Source organism: Anomaloglossus baeobatrachus, chromosome 5 (assembly GCF_048569485.1).
Source record: "Anomaloglossus baeobatrachus isolate aAnoBae1 chromosome 5, aAnoBae1.hap1, whole genome shotgun sequence".
NCBI classification, from domain to species: domain Eukaryota; kingdom Metazoa; phylum Chordata; class Amphibia; order Anura; family Aromobatidae; genus Anomaloglossus; species Anomaloglossus baeobatrachus.
In genome coordinates, this window is record NC_134357.1 from 96,918,591 (window position 1) to 96,943,106 (window position 24,516).

The 24,516-nt window shown below is 43.5% G+C and overlaps 1 protein-coding gene across 1 annotated transcript in view; it reads left to right on the forward strand.

Moving 5' to 3' along the window:
* The window catches only part of PCDH15 (protocadherin related 15), a 2,365,808-nt gene that overhangs the window by 638,964 nt on the left and 1,702,328 nt on the right, over nt 1-24,516 (forward strand). The window contains exon 6 of the mRNA XM_075348720.1: nt 1,759-1,914. Within this exon, the coding sequence (XP_075204835.1) occupies nt 1,759-1,914 (156 nt within the window). The remainder of the gene's footprint in view (nt 1-1,758; nt 1,915-24,516) is intronic.

Here is a 24,516-nt window from a genome sequence, read left to right on the forward strand (position 1 = left end):
ATGTTGCAGTTGCTCATCATGTAAAGTGATTTCAAATTTAAAGAAAATAAAACGCTATCCTAACTTAAGATTTATTTTTCAGACAACACTATATCATATGTTTTCAAGAAAGTGCTTTTGTTATCCATATATTCACTGCTAAAATTAGTGGGAGGTTTTCAAGTTGTTCTGTTTTTTTTCACATGCATAATGGTTATACCACATAAGATATATGAGGGGCTGCTGATAAGTCTTTGGCTTTATGATTTTTTATGTTTATATGGCAACGAATGTTACATCACATGAAAGTCTTATGTGTCTAATATATGTTTTCAAAATTTTTTTATTTGTTCATTATGTAAACAGTGTTCTACACATGCGGGAAAACAAAATGGCGGGGTCTAATGCATTATTCACAGCAACTGAGAGCAGAGGAGTGATAAAATTCTTGTTTCTTCAAGGAAATTACATGAAGGATATTCATGATGATATGTCACAGACGTTGAGTGATCAATGCCCTTCATATTCCACAGTTAAGAACTGGGTTGACAATTTTAAAATGGGCCACTTCAGCACCAATGATGAGGAATGTCCTGGACGACCGAGAGTGGTTGTTGTTCCGGAGATCGTCGATGCTGTGCACAACCTCATACTGGAGAATCATCGAGTTTCAGCTAAAGCCATAGCAGACATCATGGGGATTTCCCATGAACATGTTTGTGTCATTTTCCATGAGCATTTGGACATGAGGAAGCGATCTGCAAAGTGGGTCCTAAAATATTTGACAACAGATCAGAGAAACAAGTGAGTGAAAACTTCCCGGTCTAATTGACAGCAGTTCCAGACTGATAAGAACTTCCTGGATCAAATGGTCACTATGGATGAGACCTGAAAACAAGGAGCAGTCAAATGAGTGGAAGCACAGTGGTTCTCCTCATCCAAAAAAGTTCAGGGTGAAAAAATCAGCCACAAAGGTGATGGAGTCTGTGTTCTGGGATAAGTAGGGCATGCTGCTAGTGGACTACCTTCAAAAGGGATCTACCATCAATGCAAGATATTTAATTGAACTTTTGGATCAACTGAAGGCAACTCTGAAGGCCAAAATATGCTGCAAACTGTCCAAAGGAATCTTGTTCCTGCCAGACAATGCCTATGCTCACACTGCACAAGCAACCATGGCAAAACTGGCAGACCTGGATCTGGAAGCTGGTTGACCACCCACGTTATTCACCTGATCTAGCTCCCTCTGATTATCATCTTTTTCCAAGCCTGAAGAAACACATCAAGGGTACCAAATGCCACACCATTTCTGATGCCATGGCTGCTATAGATGCCTGGTTTGAGGAACAACCAAAATCCTTCTTTTTGCTAGGCTTACAGAATTTGGAATACCGATGTAAGAAGTGTGTTGAAATCAGTGGAGAGTATATGGAAGAAATGTAAAGTTTCATCATCCTATATCGTTTCTTTGTGGGTAAAGCCAAAGACTTATCAGCAGCCCCTATATACTTCACAGAAAAGGAGTTCAACCTTTTATTCTCTCTGTTGGGCTCTGCACAAATTTTGGCATGCTCCATCTGATGCCATTACAGAGTTATTGTCATGTTTCTTTAAAGAATATATGAGACTTATGAGCCATACTGACCATGATGTAGCTATGCTCAATCCCAATAGTGTTATATTTTGTGTATGAGATTTAGATATTAAAGAAATATTGTGAAAAAAGCAGACAATAATGATTTTTGTAAGTAATCCACTATATATTCTTCTTCTTTATAGCCTCCAATGTCCATCAATACTTTTGGAGTCAAAATTCAATGTACGAATTTAAAGGTTGGAAGTATCATTACCCATGTAGTACGAGTAGTCGTAAGGGACCGGAATGATAATTCACCACAATTTATGCAGAGCCGTTATTCCACCACAGTCAATGAGGTAAGAGTTAAAATCATAATCGAATTACTGAATGTGTCCATTGCAATTTGTGTTTTCTTAACCTACAATTTTTTTAAAATTATAAAGCAGTCAATCCAAAATGATATGTTTGTCTACTGATTATATGGTGTTTAGGTGTCGTCTTCAATGACTGATGATCTCTTTTCTGAAACTCACTGGATACTCAATTATTGTATAGGTTGAGTTCACTTTGGCTCAGTACAATTTATGTCTGAAAATAGAATTTTCAGTGCAAGAATTCCTGAGACCTTTACACTTACAAGAAACAGTAATAAATTGTATTAGATAAATATTCTTCTTTGCAGGCTTATTACTCAGTTCTTTTCCACTCCTGCCTTCTGACACATTCACAGAGAAAAGAACTGCTAGGTCCTTGTTCAGACAAGAAAGACTGCTAGCTCACCAAGGGAACAGATAAAGATTACTTATTAAAATCACTCAGATGAGGTGCAGGAGTTGGAGAGTTCAGGTGTTTCATCTGAACCCAGAGCTGAATACACAGCTACACTGCTAAGTACTGCTGTATAATGCACATGTGCTACATAAACAAAAGAAAAACAGTTTCTAAGGCAACAGAAAGCGCTTAAATATTCCTGTATGTTTTCACTTGGAAAGCTAGCAAAACAACAATGTTTCAATAACAAATAGCAAAACTAAGAAAATCAAAATTGGATAATAAAATTGTATGGGTAAAACTTGTTGACTTTTCAAAATAAGCTGTAATGTATGCATATTCGGAGAATATAACTATGTACGGGCATTACAAGACTTGTATCCTACGTTCTTCAGTAAGTTTCAATTGTCTCTTGGATTGTAGTTAACTGGGACTTTTGCTCTGCATACAGACCACTCTGCATGTAGACCCATAAGGCGGTGTTACACAGGATGATATATCGTACGATCACATGAGCGATCGCACCCGCCCCGGTCGTTTGTGCTTCGCGGGCAATTTGTTGCATGTGTCGCACAAAGTCATTTACACCTGTCACACGTACTTACCTCCCAAACAACCTCTCTGTGAGCGGCGAACATCCTCTTCCTGAAGAGGGAGGAACGTTCTGCGTCACAGCGACGTCACACAACGGCCGCCCCAATAGAAGCGGAGGGGCGGAGATGAGCGGGACGTAGCATCCCGCCCACCTTCTTCCTTCCGCATTGCTGGCGGCCGCAGGTAAGCTGCAGTTTGTCGTTCCTGGGGTGTCACACTGAGCGATGTGTGCTGCCTCCGGAACGATGAACCACCGGCGCAAAGAAGGAGGAACGATTTTATGAAAATGAACGACGTGTCAACGAGCAACAATAAGGTGAGTATTTTTGCTTGTTAACACTCGCTCGTAGCTGTCACATGCTACAATATCTCAAACAATGCCAGATGTGCGTCACGGAATCCGTGACCCCGACGACATATCACCCGATATATCGTAGCATGTAACACCCCCCTTAATCATCCTTATCAATCACGCATCACCCCGTTTGACACAATGTAATGCCTATGTGGTGTATTTTAATGTAACAAAAAATGTTTGGGAATTTTGGGGAATTCTTTTTCAAATGCTGAATTTTGTATTCTTGAGTCATTGAACGTCTCAGTTGGTTCACGAGTCTCAATGTATCATTGGTAGCCCTAATTACTTGCATCTGTTTGTCCGTATAATGTTTTATGCCAGTGAGAGTTTAAGGAAGTTTAAGGGGAACAAAGCATGCACTAGACTTCTTGCATAATTAGCATTGTATTGTATATTTTTGCAATATGTCGTTTTTTTCTTTGCTTTGGCTTGAAAAAAAAGCATTTTTTGGTCGAAAGGTCACCAATTTTTAATATATAATTAATAATAACCAAGTAAACAAATTATGGGGACATTCTTTTGTAGTGGACTAATCCTGATAATAGAGTAAGCATAAGAGTTCTCACAAAAGATACACTACTAGTAACCTGAGCTTTGAACTCTGAATATACAAATGATTAACAAAGAAACAAAAGGCATGAAAAAAATTCACAACAATGAGTATATAATTCTCATAATGTTTATTAATTATATCAAGTGAATTAAGAATAAAAAATGGCATACAATCCAAACACAGGGATAAATATGTTAAAAGCCAGTTGTATAATAATTAGATAGGGAACACAACTACTAACACATCCAACAGCCCATGTTAGGAGACTATTACATATAAAGCATAACTCTGTACAATGTGCAAACTTAATAAACTTAAATGTGGAATGCGTATAGTGTGGATTCTTCTCAACCCAACAAACATATAACCCTTTTACTTTACCTTTAGCTTTTTTTGCCTGATGAAGGACGAAATATGCATTGTGGTGAGGATAACACACTTTTCCTATTCCACATTAGAGTTGAGCGCTGTTCGCGGTTCTCCAGTTCGCGGTTCGAGTGATTTTGGGGCTGTCCTAGATCGAACTAGAACTCGAGCTTTTTTGCTAAAATTCGATAGTTCTAGATACGTTCGAGAACGGTTCTAGCAGCAAAAATCAGGGCTTTTTACAGCTACAGTGTGCAGGAGCCATCGCTGGCAGCCTGCCACAAGCTGGTAACCAAGATAAACATCGGGTATCCAACCAAAGCGCTTTGGTTAGTAACCCGATGTTTATCCTAGTTACGTGCAGGAAGCCCACACTTCCCCGCTCAGCTCGCTCCGCCCCCTCCTGCCCGCGGCATGTAATCACATACACACACACACACACACACTCTGCACACATGGTCCCGCTCGGCTTACCTGTGGTGATGAAGTCCCGCCATCCCGACCTCAGTGCTGTCACTGTCCTCCATGGCCGCCGCTTGTCACATCACCTTCTCTCGCTTCCGACCCGAGACTGACTAGCGGTGACGTCACGGGCCTCTCGCGATACTTGGCTGTGAACGCGGCAGTCATTGAACTCAGTGACAGGTGCTGTCAGTGTGCTGGAGATCAGCGCAGGTAATGTACCTCGCTGACAGCAGCACTTGTCATGCCCTGCAGTGACCTGGGCTGACCCATTGCTGTTAGCTCAGGTCACTGCATTGCTCTCCCAGCCAATGGGGAACATTCTGCTCTTCATTGACTGGGACAGTGTGGATCATCATGGCAACCCCTTGGATTACACCAGACCTGGATTTGTATTTCTTTCTAATAAATTGGTTAAAGAGGGAATGTTTTGGGGAGTGTTTTTTCAAATAAAAATGTGTTTGTCATCTATTTTTTTTTATTACTGACTGGGTTGGTGATGTCGGGTATCTGATAGACGCCTGACCTCACCAACCCCAGGGCTTGATGCCAGGTGACATTACACATCTGGTATTAACCCCATATATTACCCCGTTTGCCACCGCACCAGGGCGCAGGATGATCTGGGGCGAAGCACCAGGATTGGCGCATCTAATGGATGCGCCACTTCTGGGGCGGCTGCAGCCTGCTATTTTTAGGCTGGGGAGAGTCCAATAACCATGGACCTCCCTAGTCTGAGAATATTAGACCCCAGCTGTCTGCTTTACCTTGGCTGGTGATCCAATTTTGGGGGGACCCCTACGTGTTTTTTTTTTTTAATTATTTATTTAATTTAAAATAACAGCGTGGGGTGCCCTCAGTTTTGGATTACCAGCCAAGGTGAGGTTGCCAGCTGTGGTCTGCAGGCTGCAGCCGTCTGCTTTACCCTAGCTGGCTACAAAACTAGGGGGAACCCTACGTCATTTTTTTTTTTTTCATTTTTTTGGCTAAATACAAAGCTAAGCACCCCTTAGTGCCACATGAAAGGCACCAAAGGGTGCAAAATTACAAAATGCAGGAGAGTGGGACATTATGTGTCTTTCTGCCATTATAATGACAGAAAAGACTGATATGAAGTGCACAAGCACAAGAAAATCACCAGAGCGCTCTATGCTGTGAAAAGCAGTAGAAAATGGCACTGGAGTGAACATGTGACCGCCTCATGTAGGATAAAGCTATGGATCCTGGGTAAATTTATGCATTTACCCTCCTTCAGTTTTTTTGCAGTACACAAAAAAAACGGAAGGCACACGGATGACAAACAGATGACATACGGACTGTCTACGGAACAGAAACGGATGCCACACGGATGCACCCGTGAAAAAGAACGGACTGTTTTTTGCAGACCGCAAAAATGGATCGTTCGTGTTAATGTAGCCTTATTCTGATCTGCCGTTTATAAACAGAAGGCAGAAATAAGTGAATAGCGCCCCCCAGCATCAGAAAATCTCCGGGGTTTCAGGGCTAGCTTACACCCTGGAGATCATGATTCAGGACGGTTTTTCCGGTCCCCGCTCACGTGATCACAGGTATACACCGTACACCAATGATCACGTTACAGTAAATGACAGCGCCGGTAAAAAAATATTTATCTCCCATCTGGCATGAACAAACATGATAAATCTCCTCCCCGGTCCCTTCCGGTCCCCCGGTGTCGCCAAAGTGCCCCCCCGATGCCCTCCCAGAAATCCAATATGGCCGCGCGCACAGCAGCGCGCCGGCCGCATTCACCCTACTCCTCTGATTTCTGTCGCATGTGCCATGACACATGCGACAGAAAACTCCTCCCCAGGCCCTGCCAGGTCACCCCCTATAACCCCACCGGTGTTCCCCGGTGTCCCACGATACCTATGCAGCATTGATCCCCCGCGGCCCTCTCCTTCACAATAGACGCTGCCGCATGCACAGAGTGGCTGTCAGCTCAGCTTCCTGTGTTCAGACACAGTGAGTGGTGGTTATGCATCTGTAAGCTAAATGGGCGGCACGGTGGCTCAGTGGTTAGCACTGCAGTCTTGCAGCGCTGAGGTCCTGGGTTCAATTCTCACCAAGGACACCATCTGCAATGAGTTTGTATGTTCTCCCCGTGTTTGTGTGGGTTTCCTCCGGGTACTCCGGTTTCCTCCCACACTCCAAAGACATACAGCGCTATGGAATTAATAACGCTATATAAATGAATAAATTATTATTATTACTGCAATGCCCTGCTCATGAGGTAAGGAACATAATTGATCAGGAGAGCTATACTACATTTCCAAATGGAGGGATTTGCTTTTATAGTTGCCCTGCTGAATGACTATCAAACATGAGAGTCCATTATACGTCACAAGAAAACACATCTAAATAGCGAGCTCTGTTGTTAAGTATTCATTCAGCTGGATAACTGGACTTAAAGGGGTATACCATCTCCAAGATACTGTCAGGTTTCCAGGTTTTCCAGTTCTCTTTTGAATGAGCTTGCCCTCAGTTAACATGGAGTTTAAGGTTCTGTTGCCCTACTTCCTGTCCAGCTGCTTAAAAGGCCGCCTCTCAGCCCAGTCCAGTGCCTGAGTATACTGCTTGCTGTGTGCTCCTGCTTTGCTGTTTCTACTTCCTGATTGCCTTGGATTCTCCTGAAACACTACCGACCGACTCTGGACCATACCCGGTTTTCTTCAAGCTGTGCCCGGACTCCGTCTGCCGTCTTTGATCAGCACTCTGCCCGGTTCGTAACCACTCTGGACAATCATCCCGTACGGACACTCCTGGACTATACCACTTGCCCCTTGTGTACCGGCTGCCGCACATTTAGGCCTTCCGGGGTTGATTGCCGGACAGTCCCTGTACAGGGGTTCGCTCTGGTGGTCTCCCTGGGGGAGTCCGGTGCGTGGCCCCGGGAATCCCCTTCGCTCCGTTTTGTGTGTTGTTTTACTGTGTTTATTCCCGTTGTGTATCTACCGTGGTGACATATTATATAACATCTTGTACCAAGAACTCGTCTCTGTTGTCATTGCCCTAACGCAATCGAAATCCTCAGAACATACAGTAGTATTACAGATACTATCCCCAATATATAGTATGTGGAATAGCAATAATATCAGCAAATACCAATATTTGGAAATGTAGAATAGTTCTCCTGATTAGGCATGCCCTTACCTCATGAGCAGGGCATTGCAGCTTTGGTAGCAACCATTACGACATGGACTCTGCTGCTGTGGACCAGGGGAGAGTGAGTGCAGATTCATTACACCCACACTCCTCACATGAAGGGTCTGCACTTGTTAGGACCAGGATGACGGGTAGGCCCAGGAGGTGGATCCACTGGACTAAGCACCCCACCGAGGGCAAGGTGCCCGGTAGCCAAAGCACTATGGGTAGCAGGACAATCCGTTCAGAGGAGTGGGTGTAGAAGTCCCTGGGACCACGGAGTCTCTGAAGGTAGTCCGGGTGACGGAGCGCAGGTTCGGAGGCTGAGATGATATCAGGCAGGGTCCGAAACCAGCGGAATGGGGAGGTCGGTCACCACACGGATCCAGGGATCAGAGACGGTAGGAACTGAGAAGATGGCGGACAGTCCGTTCGGGGTTCTGGAACCGTCAGGACCGGTTGGCGAGACAGGAGCGGCTCTACAAGAGAGATAGGTAAGTACGACATAATGGCACAGGGAGACCTGACTCCTAGCTTAGCAAACACGAAGAACAGGCCTGCCCACTTGGAAAGGAACCCCCTATATACCCTGCACCTGAATCTTCAATATCCTGTTGGAAGACGCTGGCCCTTTAAGAGAGGGTCAATGACCGCGCGCGCGCCCTAATGCGCATGCGCGATGCCCAAGTGCCAGAAGCCAGAGCAGGGAGCGGTGCACAGGAGGCAGGAGCGCTCAGCATCGCAGATGGGCGCCGGGACCGGGGACCGGGTTGCCTGGAGGACACAGGTGAGGGAGCATGGAGGCCGTGGAGTGGGGGACGCCTGGCAAAGGAGCCGGGGAGCGTGGCAGGGGAGCCGGGGAGTGTGGCAGGGGAGCCGGGGAGCGTGGCAGGGGAGCCGTGGAGCGTGACAGCACTCTTAGAAAATGGGAAATACGTTCCCTGAGTGTCTCCCCCCCATATTCTAGACGGTCCAGAGTCGTCGTGGGACCCCTTTTATTTTTTTTCTTACAATAAATTGGTGAAAGAGGGAATGTTTTGGGGACTGCTTTTTCAAATAAATCTCTTTTGTCGATTTTTTTTTGTTAGTACTGACAGTTTATGATGTTGGGTATCTAATAGATGCCATGACATAACAAACTGCTGGGCTTGATGTCAGGTGACCTTACAGCTAGTATCAACCCGATTTATTACCCCGTTTGCCACTGCACCAGGGCACGGGATGAGCTGGGGTGAAGCGCCAGGATTGGCGCATCTAGTGGATGCGCCACGTCTGGGGTGCCTGCGGCCTGCTATTTTTAGGCTGTGAAGGCCCAATAACTATGGACCTTCCCACCCTGAGAATACCAGACCACAGCTGTCCACTTTACCTTGGCTGGTGATCCAATTTGGAGGGGACCCTACTTTTTTTGTGTAATTACTAATATTTATAAAATAATTATAAAAAAAGAGCCTGGGGGGACCTCCGCATTGGATCCCCAACCACGGTAAAGCTACCAGCTGTGGTTTTCAGGCTACATCCGTCTGCTTTACCCTAGCTGGCTATCAAAAATGGGGGGACCCAACGTCATTTTTTTTTTAACTAATTTTTAAATAGAAAAAAAAATGGGCTTCCCTGTATTTTGATTGCCAACCAAGGTAACGGCAGGCAGATGGGGGTGGAAACCCATAGCTGTCTGCTTTATCTGCGCTGAGAATTAAAAATACCGCGGAGCGCTACGTCATTTTTTTAAAGATTTATTTTTACAGCACTGTGATGTCCAGCAATCAAAATACAGGGAAGCCCATTTTGTTTTTAGTTATTTAAATAAATAATTAAAAAAAATATATGTGGGCTCCCGCTGCATTTTTTGTATTGCTAGCTAAGGGTAATCCAAGCAGCTACTGGCTGCTAACCCCCACTGCTTGGTGTTACCTTCACTGGCAATGGAAAATCCAGGGAAGCATTTTTTATTTTTTTTGCCAAAAAACTACAAAAAAAGGACGTGAGCTTCGCCATATTTTTGTATGCTAGCCAGGTATAGCAGGCAGGTGCTGGAAGAGTTGGATACAGAGCCAGAAGATGGCGCTTCTATGAAAGTGCCATTTTCTGAGGCGGCTGCAGACTGCAATTCGCAGCAGTGGGGCCCAGAAAGCTCAGGCCAACCTGTGCTGCGGATTCCAATCCCCAGCTGCCTAGTTGTACCTGTCTGGACACAAAAATGGGGCGAAGCCTACGTAATTTGTTTTCTAATTTTTTCATTAAATTCATGAAATAATAAAAAAAGGGCTTCCCTTTATTTTTGGTTCCCAGCCGGGTACAAATAGGCAACTGGGGGTTGGGGGCAGCCGTACCTGCCTGCTGTACCTGGCTAGCATACAAAAATATGGCGAAGCCCACATAATTTTTTCAGGGGGCAAAAAACTTCTGCATACAGTCCTGGATGGAGTATGCTGAGCCTTGTAGTTCTGCATCTGCTGTCTGTCTGTATGGAGAAGAGCAGACAGCAGCTGCAGAACTACAAAGCTCAGCATACTCTATCCAGGACTGTATGCAGAAGTTTTTTGCCCACCAAAAAAATGACGTGGGCTTCGCCATATTTTTGTATGCTAGCCAGGTACAGCAGGCAGCCACGGGCTGCCTCCAACCCCCAGTTGCCTATTTGTACCCGGCTGGGAACTAAAAATATAGGGAAGCCCGTTTGTTTTAATTATTTCACTTATTTCATGAAATAATTAAAAAAAAAACGACGTGAGCTTCGCTCCATTTTTGTGTCCAGCTGGGTACAACTAGGCAGCTGGGGATTGGAATCCGCAGCACAGGTTAGCCCGAGGTTTCTGGGCGCCTCTGCTGCGAATTGCAGTCCGCAGCCGCCGAAGAAAATGGCGCTTTCATAGAAGCGCCATCATCTGGCGCTGTATCCAACTCTTCCAACAGCTCTGGAGCCGGGTGGCTTGTTGGGTAATCATGAGTTAATACTGGCTTTGTTTTACTAGCTAGTATTAAGCCAGAGATTCTTAATGTCGGGCACGTTTGACCCAGCCATTAAGAATCTCCAATAAAGGGTTAAAAAAAAGACACCACACAGAGAAAAAATACTTTAATAGAAAAAAATACACAGACACATTAGAGACTCCATCTTTATTACCCCCTGTCAGCCATCCACGATCCATGGTCTTCTGTCTTTCTCGTTCAACAAATGCAGCTCTGCTACATCACTGCTGCATGAGGGAAGACGCTGCTTCCCGTGCAGAAATCACTCTGTGAAGAGTGCACGGAAAGCAGCGTGCAGCCTTCACGGAGTGAGAGATCAGTGCTGCTGGCTGCTGGTGGTGACAGACGCGTTACCATAGCAACATGGCTCCGATCATGTGATTCCCGGAGCCGCGGTTAGCGGTGATGTCACCGCTAACTGCTATGGCAACGGTGATCTCCGTTAATGACCGGCTGTGTCAGCCGGTCCCTAACAGAACGGGGAGTCGACCGTGTGGTACAGCATGTCGCCGGTACACGGCGATACACAAATGTGCACCGTGTACCAGAGAGATGCACTCGCAGGTCCTGCATGACACGTCATAGTCATGTGACCAGTCTGTAGCCAGTGAGATAATAGCCACGTGACTGGTCACATGGCTATTTTGACATCACGCTAGGTCCTGCATCTCTGCTGGCAGTGCCGGTCACCGGGAGGATTCAGCGATCATCGGATGGAATAGCGGCAGGAGACAGAGTGCAGGAGGGATCGCAGGGACCGGTAAGTGTTATGGCAATGTTTATTAACTGTATGTGTACATTTATAATGCATTTTTATGTGTTTGTGATTGCCTCCCATTATAGCCTATTGGTTCGAGTTCGGTTCATCGAACGTTCAACGAACCGAACTCGAATGGGAGCTCCGTTCGGCGAACCGACCTCGAGCCGAACCGCGACCGGTTCGCTCATCTCTATTCCACATGTAAGTTTATTATTTTTGTGATCAGTGGTCTGTGGCCTTGGACAGCAAATGTGTAAATTTTCTGATTTTCTGGGATTGCTGGCACTGTTTATTTTGCTGGCCTGATGTGATGACATAAGTGTGTCGTGTGGCATACAAAGGAAATTTCACTAGGCATCTAATCATAGGCTGAGTCTATGATTTAGAAGGGAAGAAAATTAAAATGTAGAGATGAGTGAACCTGTTCAAGAAAGTCTTGTCAATTTCAAATTCGGTACAAGCCTTAGCCTGTTTGGTTCAGGCTTGGTAACCCGAGAACTTTCCCCAAAAGTTGGCAATGTTCGGTTTTGTTCGATCACTGATCGCGTTTTTAAAAAAAATATTTTTTTAATAAGGTTATTATTTTGGATATAACTATCGTGCTGTTTGATGAATGGGGATATGTTTAATGAGTGGAGAGGGTGGGGACTCGGGAGAAGCCAGAAACGTGCATGGCACCAATTTTTTTCTTAACTTTATTTGTGGATTTTCCTGAAGCCAATCACAGCGTAGCAAAGATTCACAAGGTTCAGACACAAAGGCTTGTGTCATTGGCTGGTTAAGTCACATGTCCATCTGCATATAAAAAGCAGAAATGCGGCATCATTGCTATTTTGTGAATATGAAACTTTAGGTAAGGTGCTGCCACCGATGCTGCCAGCGAGGCTGCTAGACACTTAGCTTAGATAGGGGCTTAATGATAGGTAGTTGCGATAGAAAGGAGTGTGATGAGTGTAGAATATGGATGTGTAGTGTAGTGAAAGCTGTGTGCCACAAATCAGCATTTAATGATAGAAATAGGGATAGGGACTTGTCAGTGCCTGCTAAAAAGTTGCCAGTGAAGGATCAAAATAGCTTTTGTTATTGCTGCAAATTTGCTATTGACCTAGGTAAAAAGGTCTTGGTAGTTTCCATTGCCTGCTCAAAATTATGCAGAAAATTTCATTTCTTGGTATTGTTAGTTAGCACCGCCTGCTGTAAATTTGCTAGTGAACTAGGTAAAAAGGTCTTTTCAGTTTTCATTGCCTGCTTAAAATTACGCAGTCAATAACATTTTCAGGTATTGTTAGTTAGTACTGCCTGCTGTGAATTTGCTAGTGAACAAGGTAAAAATGTTTTGGCAGTTTTAATTACCTGCTGAAAATTATGCAGTCAATCCCATTTCTAGGTATTGTTAATTAGTAGTGCCTGCTGTAAATTTGCTAGTCAACTAGGTAAAAAGGTCTTGGCAGTTTTCATTGCCTGCTCAAAATTACGCAATCACATATCCAGGTCTTGTTAGTAGTGCCTGTTGTAAATTTGCTAGTGAACTATGTTATGATTTGGTAACCGTGGACGATCACAAAAATCCCATCAGCAGAAAAACACAAAAAAACCACAAGAGTAGTTGGAACCTGAGCTGACCGCAATCCCTTATCTGTCAGACCACACTAGAAGTACCCGTGGAGCATTCCTAAACACACCTAGATGCCTCGTCACAGCCAGAGAAACTTACTACACCTTACAGATAGAAATGAGGAAACCTATCCTGCCTCAGAGCACTCCCCAAAGGAATAGCAAGCCCCCAACATATAGAGCCAAGGCTTTTGTAAGAAAACACAATGCACAGATAGGAAATATAGATTAGCAAAGGCGAGACCCGACTTCCTAGATAGAACAGGACGGGACAGATAACTGATTGCGGTCAGTGCAAATCCCTGCAGAAAAAAACAATCTCCTGATATACAAAAAAACCCTGAAACCACTGGATCTCACTTTTCCGTGTCTGCTCAAATTTATGTTTTGAATCACATTTCTAGTTATTTGTACTTTTGAAATAATTTATCTTTTGTGTCAGGTGTCTGACAGGTGGGGCTGTAAGATTGTGAAACAGCTGTTTGAAAGGAGAAGAACACATCAACCATGAGTGGTAGATCATGATGAGGTTGTGGTGGAAGAGTGAATGTACAGAGTTTTGTAAGTGTATGTGTGGGAAGTTCTGTTAATCAAAGCTCTAGTGAGCAAACACAGGATCATCCTATCCCAAGTGAAGTGAGAACAACTTCTGTTACTGGACAGCCTTCTCCACTAGATTTCTTGGCAGCCACACATTGTTTTAACTTCGAAATGAGGCTGATAAGCAGCATGTGCTAGAGTGGATAGCAAGCGTTGCATACAGATGCCTCTTTTCCTCTTCCTGCACCTCAACATCACAAGTATTTCATTCCTCAGCAGTGACACACAAAGTACACTTGTTTCCCCCTGCGTCACAAATCTCCAACGTAAACTGACTGTAGGGAACCACACACGGACATGTCTGTAGAGCTGTATACACATTCTATTCCATGGGCATCAGAGGTCTGCTCCAAAGATTCCCAGACTCAAGTGGAGGAAAGCATCTGCATTGATGCCCAAAATGTTTGTCAGTGGGATTCTGGCCTGGACAAAGTAGGGATCAAGCAGGATCCCAACTCTTGTTAACTGACATTAACCCCCGGGGTGGAGGTGATGATGATGAGACTCAGATATCTGAGTACTGTTATGTGATATCAGGTAAGGAAGAGGAGGAGTGGGAAAACAAAGAGGCTGACGATGAAGTTGTAGATCACACATGGTGTGAACCCAGCAGCACGCAGCTATGTAGATCAAAAGATGAGGAGGAGAAGAGGAAGAGGAAGCTGAGGAGGTTATATTGGAAAATTCCCATATGAGGACAGTGATGCAATCATGAGAAGCACTGCATTCTCAGCCGAAACTCTGACTGTGGCCAGCAGCAGTTGTGGGTTGCAATTCGTTGGAAGGGTTGCCTAGCCTGGGCCTTTTTTGAGACCACAAAGGATGACCCAACATTCAATATCTAACAATGTTGTAAGCATACTATGCAATGACTCAGTAGAGGCAAAAATTAAAATAATTTGACTGCTACATGTATGAAACGGCACATGCGAAAGCAACATGCATCACTGTGTGACTCTTACTGTCCTAAAATGAGGACTACCAGCCTACTCAACCACTGGCTTCCAAATCACCACATCTGCTGCTTCTTCTTCCTCCTGCATCACCGTCAAAACTATTCTTACACAACTTGTTTACCCACTATAATTGGGGTAAGTGAGAACCCATCAACTCTAATAGAAGTGACCATGGCTGCTGTTTTTGACCCATGTGAGACACCGAGGCCACATCCTGTTGTGTGTTGCATGGACCATACCTCTCTGCTATGAATTCACACTATGGTGAAATGCGGAGGCAATTGATGCCACTGCCCTGCTTTCTGCCTGAAAGGTTTTTAATCTCAAGACTGCAAGATGTGTCTCCAAATTGTCTTTTGTCTGTATTGCCAGGGTTTTTAAAGGAAGGGGCCCATGCCTGTCACTCATGCATCTCTTGATTTTTAAAATGAAAATGCCATCCTACATCATGTGTGTTGCATGGACCATACTTCTCTTGTGCGCAAACACACTTTGGGAAATTGGGGGGACAAATAATGCCACTGTCCTGCAGTCAGCTTGTAAGGTTTGTACTCCAAGTTGAGTCTTATCTGTAGTGCCAGGGTTCTGGGAGCAAAAGGCCTATGCCTGACACTCATTCATCTCCTGATTTTCAAAATTAAAATACCAGCCCACATGCTGTGTGTTGCATGGACCATACTTCCCTCCTGTGCAAAGTCACTGTGGGGAAATTGGGAGGTAATTGATAGGGCTGTCCTGTTGTCTGTCTACAATGTTTTTAAATATCAAGACTCCAAGATGGGTCTTCAAGTTGTGTCTTGTCTGTCGTGCCAGAGTTATGGGAGCAAAGGGCCTATGCCGGTCACTCATGCATCACTTGATTTCAAAATGAAAATTCCAGCGCTCATCATGGAAGTGTCTGACACATGAGCACCTTCTTGATGCAATATCTGCAACATGATGTCAATATTGTTAGTATTAGAAATATTGCTACTAAGGTGCCACTCTGCTAGATCCACGGTACAAGACTAAATTTAGCAAGATGCTTCCCCCTGGAAAGGGACATGCGGATGCTGGGGTATTGAATCAAGCTTGCCATCTTAACAGTAGTTTTCCACAATACAGCAGTGAGGCACACAGCATGCATTCTAGAATTCCAGTCACGGAAATGTTGCATCATCAATGCAGAAACATTAGCAGCAGCAGTTCAAGTAGCAGAAGCAATTTCTATGAGGTTGGCACACATTTTTTAGATATTCGCATGCACCAGCAGAACACATAGTGAACAACTGGAGAGGATGGAGCATGAGAATCTAAAGCTCAATACTGATGTCATAAAAGGGGGATTGGACCCTTTTGCATTTTGGAAATGTGTCTTGAGCTTGCCAGTCAAACCTGAAGCTTTTGCCTGCAGTCAACTATCAGCATTCTCTCAGAACATGTCTTCAACACTGCTGGCAGTGTATTGACCAACAAGCACATCCGGATGTCCCCTGAAAGTGCAGAACACCTAACTTTTATAAATATGAAGAAGTTGTGGATGTGCAATGATTTTGCCACCACAGTCACAGACTGTGCAGACTAGGTGATGGTGTAGTGCCAGGGTTCTGGCAGGAAGAGGCCTACACCTGTCTGTCATCTTGCTGTCTCTGGTGAAGGTAGAAATGTTGGTTCAGGCCTTCTTACAGGGCCAGTCTGAAGCATCCATGTTGCTTTGTTGGATTCTTTGCAGTCTGTGCCAATTGTTGCAATTTTTCCTGTTGCCTGACCTTAATTTTTGGAAATGTGGAGACTCCAAGAAGGGTCTTAAAATTGTCTTCTGTCTGTAGTGCCTGGGTTCTGGGAGCAAGAGGCCTTTGCCTTTCTGTCATCTTTCTGTCTCTGGTGAAGGTAGAAATGTTGGTTCAGGACATGTTACAGGGCTGGTCCCAAACATCCATGTTGATTTGTTGGACTATTTGTGGCCTGTGCCAATTGATGCAAATTTTCCTGTTGCCTCACCTTAATTTTTGTAAACGTTGAGACTCCACGTAGGGTCTTCAAATTGCCTTTTGTCTGAAGTGCCAGGATTTTGTGAGCAAGACGCCTACGTCTGTCTGTCATCTTACTTTATCTGGTGAAGGTAGAAATGTTGGTTAAGCCCTTGTTACAGAGACAGTCTCAAACATCCGTGTTGCTTTGTTGGACTATTTGTAGTGTGTGCCAATTGTTGCCACTTTTCCTGTTGCCTGACCTTAATTTTTGAAAATGTGGAGACTCCAACATGGGTCTCCAAATTATCTTTTGTCTGTAGTGCCAGGGTTCTGGAAGCAAGAGGCTTACTTTCACTCATGCATCTCTTAAGTTTTAAAATTAAAATGTCAGCCCACATTCTGTGTTTAACTCAATGCAATCAGGTAGGGCTTAAATTAATATGCATTGGAGAACACAGTCACACAGCTGCAGAGTTATGTACCACTATCCACTCCCATTTTGATCAATAATTGTCTGCACTGAACCTGGAGCCAGAGAAGCCCATGTGCGATAACAATTAAAATTGCAAACCTTGTGGTGGCACTACGCCTGGGCGACATCACGTGTATAAACAAAGCAAGATCGGGCACTGCAGAGCAGGTCTGCCGGGCAGTGGAGCCGTACTCACAGGTTTTATGGTTCAGCTGTTCCAGGAATGCACATGCGCCTGTGTGGATAGTGCCTTGCAGAGTGGTGCTCAGCCAGCAGCATGAAGAGAATTCAGAGATCCAGCATATAGAAGAACAAGGCGGCAGCTCACTCTGTCAGTTACACAAAACTTTTTATTCTGCGGTTGCAGACATATACAGGAGCAGTGAAGGGGGAGAGAGGAGTGCAGGGGCGAGGAGCGGACAACAGCCTGTTTCGCGCTGTATAGCGCTTTGTCGAGTCCACAGGACTCTATAGCGCTATACAGTTTTGTGTAACTGACAGAGTGAGCTGCCGCCTTGTTCTTCTATATGCTGGACATCACATGTGCATTGCATAGCTCACGTGCTCAACCTGGTTGTGCAGAATTTTCTTTGCCACTATTCTGGCCAGGATGCACTGCTGTAGAAGGCATGGTTTCTTGCTGTGTACTCAATTTTTAAAATGGAAATACAAGGTCACATCCCATGTGTTGCATTGACCATACCTCCCTGCTCTGCAAACACACTATGGGGAAATGGCAGGGGGGGGGGCAATTGATACTACTGTCCTGCTGTCTGCCTGAACTGTTTTGAAATATCAAGACTCCAAGATGGGTCCAATAGTTTTGTTTGTACTGGCAGGGGTATGGGAGCACCAGCCCTACAGCTGTCTCTTATCCACTTCTATATTTCTTATGTCAATAGTCTAGGAAGTTAATGACTATGCCTAAAAACAGTCGTGCTGCACTGTAAAATGTATTTTAGCTGGTTTTGAAAGCTTTTTGACGCCCTAAAGGTGTTTTCTTTGCCTTACGTTTGGCGTCCAATTGAATTCAATGGGGTTCAAAAGGTTCAAAACATTTCAAGCTAGCATTTATTTGGTAAAGCTTAGCAAACCAAACTTTGAAAGGTTCATTTATCTCTAGATATCATCAGTCATTTAAAAAACTATCCAGTTTTTTATGTAGAAATGATGCTAAATTTGTGAACAAGAGTCAGGTAATATTGCATATTGCTGAAATATGGACCCCCAGAATCAATGTTACTGTCCCCACAGTCGAAAGGTGGATGTACTAGATGTACAGACTAAATAACAGCATGCAATCTCAATCTGCTACATCCAAAGCCAGCACGAATTTGTCATGTAATAAAAGACGTTTGCACTCATAACACAGGAATGTAATACTAAATACTACCACTTTTAACAGCATTAATTCTACCTCAACTGGAAAATGTTGTTCCCATTTGGGCACTAGTTCATGGAAATGTTTTGGAAATAGAAAATATACAAAGAAGGAATACATAACTGATAAAAGGTATTTAGGATCTTATCTATGAGGAAAGATAAAAAGAAATCCATTTATTTAGTCTTGAGAAGAGATGTTTATGGTAGAGGGAGTACATTATATACCTGCACTAGCACAGTATAATGGCTCATACAAAAAATAGTCAAAAGCTGTTTCATGTAAACCTGCCACAAAAGGAGAGCAAAAGCCTTCTTTAACATGAGAACTATTCATTTGTGTGACGGCCTACCTTAGGTGCTGGTCACAGTGAAAACCGGTAACGGTTTCAAAAGAGGTTTATATGGTTTAATATTAATTTTGAATTTCTAATGCATTACTGTGACGATATTTGTGATCCATAAAAGAGAAATTGTAAGAAAAGTTGATTTTTCATTTTATTACAATGTTTACTCCATTGTATTGTAATTGCAAATATTTAAAGGGAACCTGTCACCACTTTTTTGCCCTACAAGCTGCGGCCACCACCACCGGGCTCTTATATGCAGCATTCTAATATACTGTATATAAGAGTCCAGGCCGCTGTGAGAACATGACAACACTTTATAATACTTACCTAATGGTCGCGCGGTTGGCCATATGGGTGTCCCCAGTCTCCGGTGCCGTCGCCTCCTCTTTTGGCCATCTTTGTTCTCCTTCTTCTCTAGCCACGGTGCATGATGCGTCCGACGTCATCCACACTAGCTGGCATTCAGGTCCTGAGCAGGTGCACTTTGATCTGCTCTGAGCAGGACAGATCAAAGTATTGTAGTGCACCTGTGTAGGACTGGCGAGTGTGTATGACGTAGACACGTCATGCACACAGGCTTCAGAAAGAGGACCAAGATGGCCGAAAGAAGAGGCGCCAGCACCGGAGACCAGAGACGCCCATATGGCCAACCACAGCAAGCGTTAGGTATTATAAAGTGTTTTTTATGTTCTCACAGTGGCCTGGGCTCTTATATACAAGATAAGGTATGGCTAAGCACACCGTCAGGTGGGTGCTCTGGAGAAAAATTCGAACTATAACACAAGTAACTCCGGCACTCAGAAGGGATTATGTTGTGATTATCTTTTATTCAAAATATTTTTTCAAAAAAAATTTTTCTTCCAATAAAGTTTTGCAAATAAAACGTTTCGGCTATTCGCCTTCTTCAATTTTATATGGTTCTACATAACAAGAAAACAAGATATCAATACAAAGAATATATATATATATATATCTCATAATAGTTAGAAAAGAAAATCATGTCATAGACAAAGCAAATTAGGTATCAAACATACTTGAAAATATACAGGAAAAAACAATTTTACCATTTTATTAAAGAATTCATTTATCCATTACCTCTGGTAATGGAAGGTAAAGTCTGGACTCACAACACTTTTATCTTGATCTATACAATTGAAGTAAAATTATCTGTGTAAAAAATAAAAGGACATGTATATGAGTTGCAATACTGTTTTAGACAACTATTTGTCAAAAGAATCACAGATTTACTGTGAACTACAGGATGTCACTGAGAGACTATGAAAGGGTTTAAATGAACAAAACTGATAACAATCAAATCTGCCCTCACCACAAATGCCATCTGTATAAATCGGGACACATACCTCATGTCGCTCTGACATATATCAAGCTACTGTGTGATACATCGCCCATAAACTACAGGGGACATCAGGTCATGAAATGAAGAATCTAATGTGAACAATAAAGGTGGTGTCACACACAGCGACAACGACAATGACGTCGCTGCTACGTCAACCATTTTCTGTGACGTTGCAGCGACGTCCCGTCGCTATCGCTGTGTGTGACATCCAGCAACGAGCTGGCCCCTGCTGTGAGGTCGCCGCTCGTTGCTGAATGTCCAGCTTCATTTTTTGGTCGTCGCTCTCCCGCTGTGACGCACAGATTGCTGTGTGTGACAGTGAGAGAGCGACGAAATGAAGCGAGCAGGAGCCGGCATCTGGCAGCTGCGGTAAGCTGTAACCAAGGTAAACATCGGGTAACCAAGGTGGTTACCCGATATTTACCTTCGTTACCAGCCTCCGCTGCTCTCACGCTGCCAGTGCCGGCTCCTGCTCTCTGCACATGTAGCTGCAGTACACATCGTGTAATTAACCCGATGTGTACTGTAGCTAGGAGAGCAAGGAGCCAGCGCTAAGCAGTGTGCGCGGCTCCCTGCTCTCTGCACTGTGACATGTAGCTGCAGTACACATCGGGTTAATTAACCCGATGTGTACTGTAGCTAGGAGAGCAAGGAGCCAGCGCTCAGTGTGCGCGGCTCCCTGCTCTCTGCACATGTTGCAGAAGAGCGACGCGGGTCGTTATGATCGCTGCTTCTGCTGTGTTTGACAGCTAAGCAGCGATTATAACAGCGACTTACAAGGTCGCTGCTACGTCACAGAAAATGGTGACGTAACAGCGACGTCGTTGTCGCTGTCGTTTAGTGTGACCCCAGCTTAAGAGAGTCCTGTGAGAAGTGATAACGGCTTAGAACAAAACCAAACAATGAAAAGGGTATAATTACCATTGGGAAAGATAGGAATATAATGCTAATATAATATAAGCTCACATGAGATCCATTCATTACCTGTTTCACCAGTGATCAGAGGAGAAGTGAGTGAAGGGATAACCCTGCACAGGTTTAAATAGTGGTGGAAGGCAGGTGCGTGTGTTAATTTCCTCATTGTGGAACGCAAGCGGTGCAGAGGGTGAGACGCACGCCACGCGTGCGCAATAGAATCAGGAAGTGCGCGCATGCGCAGTGTATTCAAAGGGAGAATAAAGACGCAAACAGCTCTGGAAGAACCGCTCCTGATATTCAACGGGTCTGAAAGAGACATTAGTAACTCATCAGTCATAGGGAATATAACAAGATGCAGAAGGAAAATTATAATCCGCATTTATACTTAACAATGGATATCCTTATGATTATGAGTAAATATATTATTTAACACATGACATAGTGGCACAGAATACATGACACATTGTATTGGAATATACTGGCCATATATATATATATATATATATATATATATACATATGCCTACACTTACATACATACACATATACATACATACATACGTATATGCTAGGACAGGTATATGGGAACTACACATGAAAGTATATGCGCTCATATTTAATGAAAAGATAAAAGTAGAGCACAATATATCCTAAAATTATGGGATATAGACCAATCTGTTTACTCCTCAAATATATACATGTAAGGGAATTGAATTATGGTAATATATTATATTCGCGATTGAGGCCGTGGGGGGACAGAGTTCTTAGAGTGTGTATCCAGAAAGACTCTCTTTCTTTGAGTCTCTTCACCCTGTCCCCTCCACGCCTCATAGGAGGAACATGTTCCAAAATTTGGAATCTCAATTGGGAAATGGTATGTCCCAAAGTCAAGAAATGGTGGGGAACTGGCAACATTAATAATTTACACCTAATGGTCGACTTGTGCTTGCCAATGCGGTCCCGGATATGCTGGGTGGTTTCCCCAACATACCCGAGACCGCACGGGCATTTAAGCAAATATACTACGAAAGATGTATCACATGTGAAGAAATCCTTGATATAAAAGACCTTACCAGTATGTGGGTGTGTGAACGTATTACCCCTCACCATATTTGAACATTGTGGACACCGAAGACAGGGATAATTACCCTGTTTCGGAGTGGCCAAAAAGGTTTGTCTCGACTTACGAATAGAGGACCCTATATCAGCCCGAACCAAAAGGTCCCTAAAATTAGATGGTTGTTTAAAACTAAATAGAGGTAAGACAGCAAATTCGTCTATATCCGGATAAGACTGATGTAATAATTTCCAATGTTTTAAGATTATGCCCCGAAGGACAGAATAAAACGGATGAAAGGTATTGGCAAATGTTATAAAGGGGCCCTGTCGTTTTTCTCTTACAACATTGTCCTGTACCACATAGTCAGCAATATGTGGAGGATAACCTCTCTGTACAAATTTCTCCTGTATTTCTTTATGTCTGAGTTTTCGTTGCGTGGTCTCTGACCCAATCCTGGCCACCCTTTTATGCTGTGAATGGGGTAAAGATTCTTTAAGATGACGAGGATGACAACTATTATAATGAAGTAGGCTATTCCTATCGGTTTCTTTAACATATAGGTCTGATGAAATGGTGCCTCGCGAATCAATGGTAATCAAAGTATCTAAAAAATTTATAGAATGCTGATCCACATGTTTAGTGAATGTTAGGCCAGGTATTTGTTGATTAAGATATTGAAAAAATTCTTCAAATACAGTATTGGGACCATTGAAAATGAGAAAAATATCATCTATAAATCTTTTCCAAGTCGTAATATGTAATTTAAAGATGGGATGGGAATAGACGTGCAAGGTTTCAAAATGGGCCATAAACACATTAGCGTATGGTGGCGCAACATTGGAGCCCATTGCGGTGCCTCTATTCTGAATATAAAATTGATCCTGAAACATAAAATTTTTTTGTAATACTATAGATAACAAATCGAGGCAAAATTCCATCTGGATAGGTGAAAATGTGGTATATGTCCAGAGGAACCATTCCATTGCCTAAAGACCTAAACTGTGCTCAATACTCGTGTATAACGAATTCACATCAAGGGTGACCAAGATGGAGCCAGGAGAGAGTTGTCCTAATGATTTTAAGTGTTCGAGGAAGTGAGTAGTAGTTTGGGCTCTTATACACAGCATGTTTGAATGCTGTATATAAGAGTCCGGTGGTGGTGGCCGTAGCTTATAGGCCAAAAAAGTGGTGACAGGTTCCCTTTAAGACTGCAGCTGAGCAGATTTTTATTGAATTGAACAACTCTATAGCATTTTCCTCAAAATGTCAATTTGCAGCTCTTAACTTTTTGTGTGAATTGCATTATAAAAAACCTCTACTTCCCTTTAAAAGTTCAAATTCTTGTCAATTGGACACATTTTGGGCTCTGTAATGCTAACAGTATTTTAACGCGGACATTCTATAGAAGTAGATGATAGAAAAGGGATGATCCGCGTTGTCAGAAAAAGATCGCTGGAGATCGATGAAGATTAAAAGTATCTGATTTTATTGTTCTATGCGTTTCAGAGTCATTTGACCCCTTCTTCTGGGACAAAATAATTGTATATTTTGATCCTGAAGAAGGGGGTCACATGACTCCTAAATGTATGGAACAATAAAATCAGATACTTTTAATCTTCATCAATCTCCAGCGATCTTTTTATAGCAGCTCAGATTAACCCATTTCTTCCACCCACTTCTATTGCTGTTTCCTGTAATACTATTGTATGTACTGAGGATTTCGATTGTGTTAGGGCAATGACAACCAGAGACGAGTTCTTGGTGCAAAAGACGTTTTATAATATGTAACCGCAATATGTGCACAGAACAGAATATACACAATAATATGTAACCGCAATATGTAAACAGAACAAAATATACACAGTACTATGTAACCGCAATATGTACACAGAACAAAATATACACAGTAATATGTAACCGCAATATGTACACAGAACAGAATATACACAGTGGAACATAAACACAGTAAATACCTGCCGGGTTCAGAGCAAAGGGGAATTCCCGGGGCCGCGCACTGGACTCCCCCAGGGAGACCGCCAGAAGCGAACCCCTATACAGGGGCTGTCCGGCAATCACCCCAGAAGGCCCAAATGTACAGCAGCCGGGACACAAAAAGGGCAACAGATATAGTCCAAAAATGTCCGTACGTGATGTGAGTCCTAGGGTGGATATGAACGGAAGGGACCGGGCAGAAGTGCCGACCAGAGACGGCAGACAGAGTCCGAGCACAGTTGGATGAGAGGTGAAGTCCAGAGCTGGTGTCAGGTGTTTCAACCGGATCCAAACAGCAATCAGGAGATG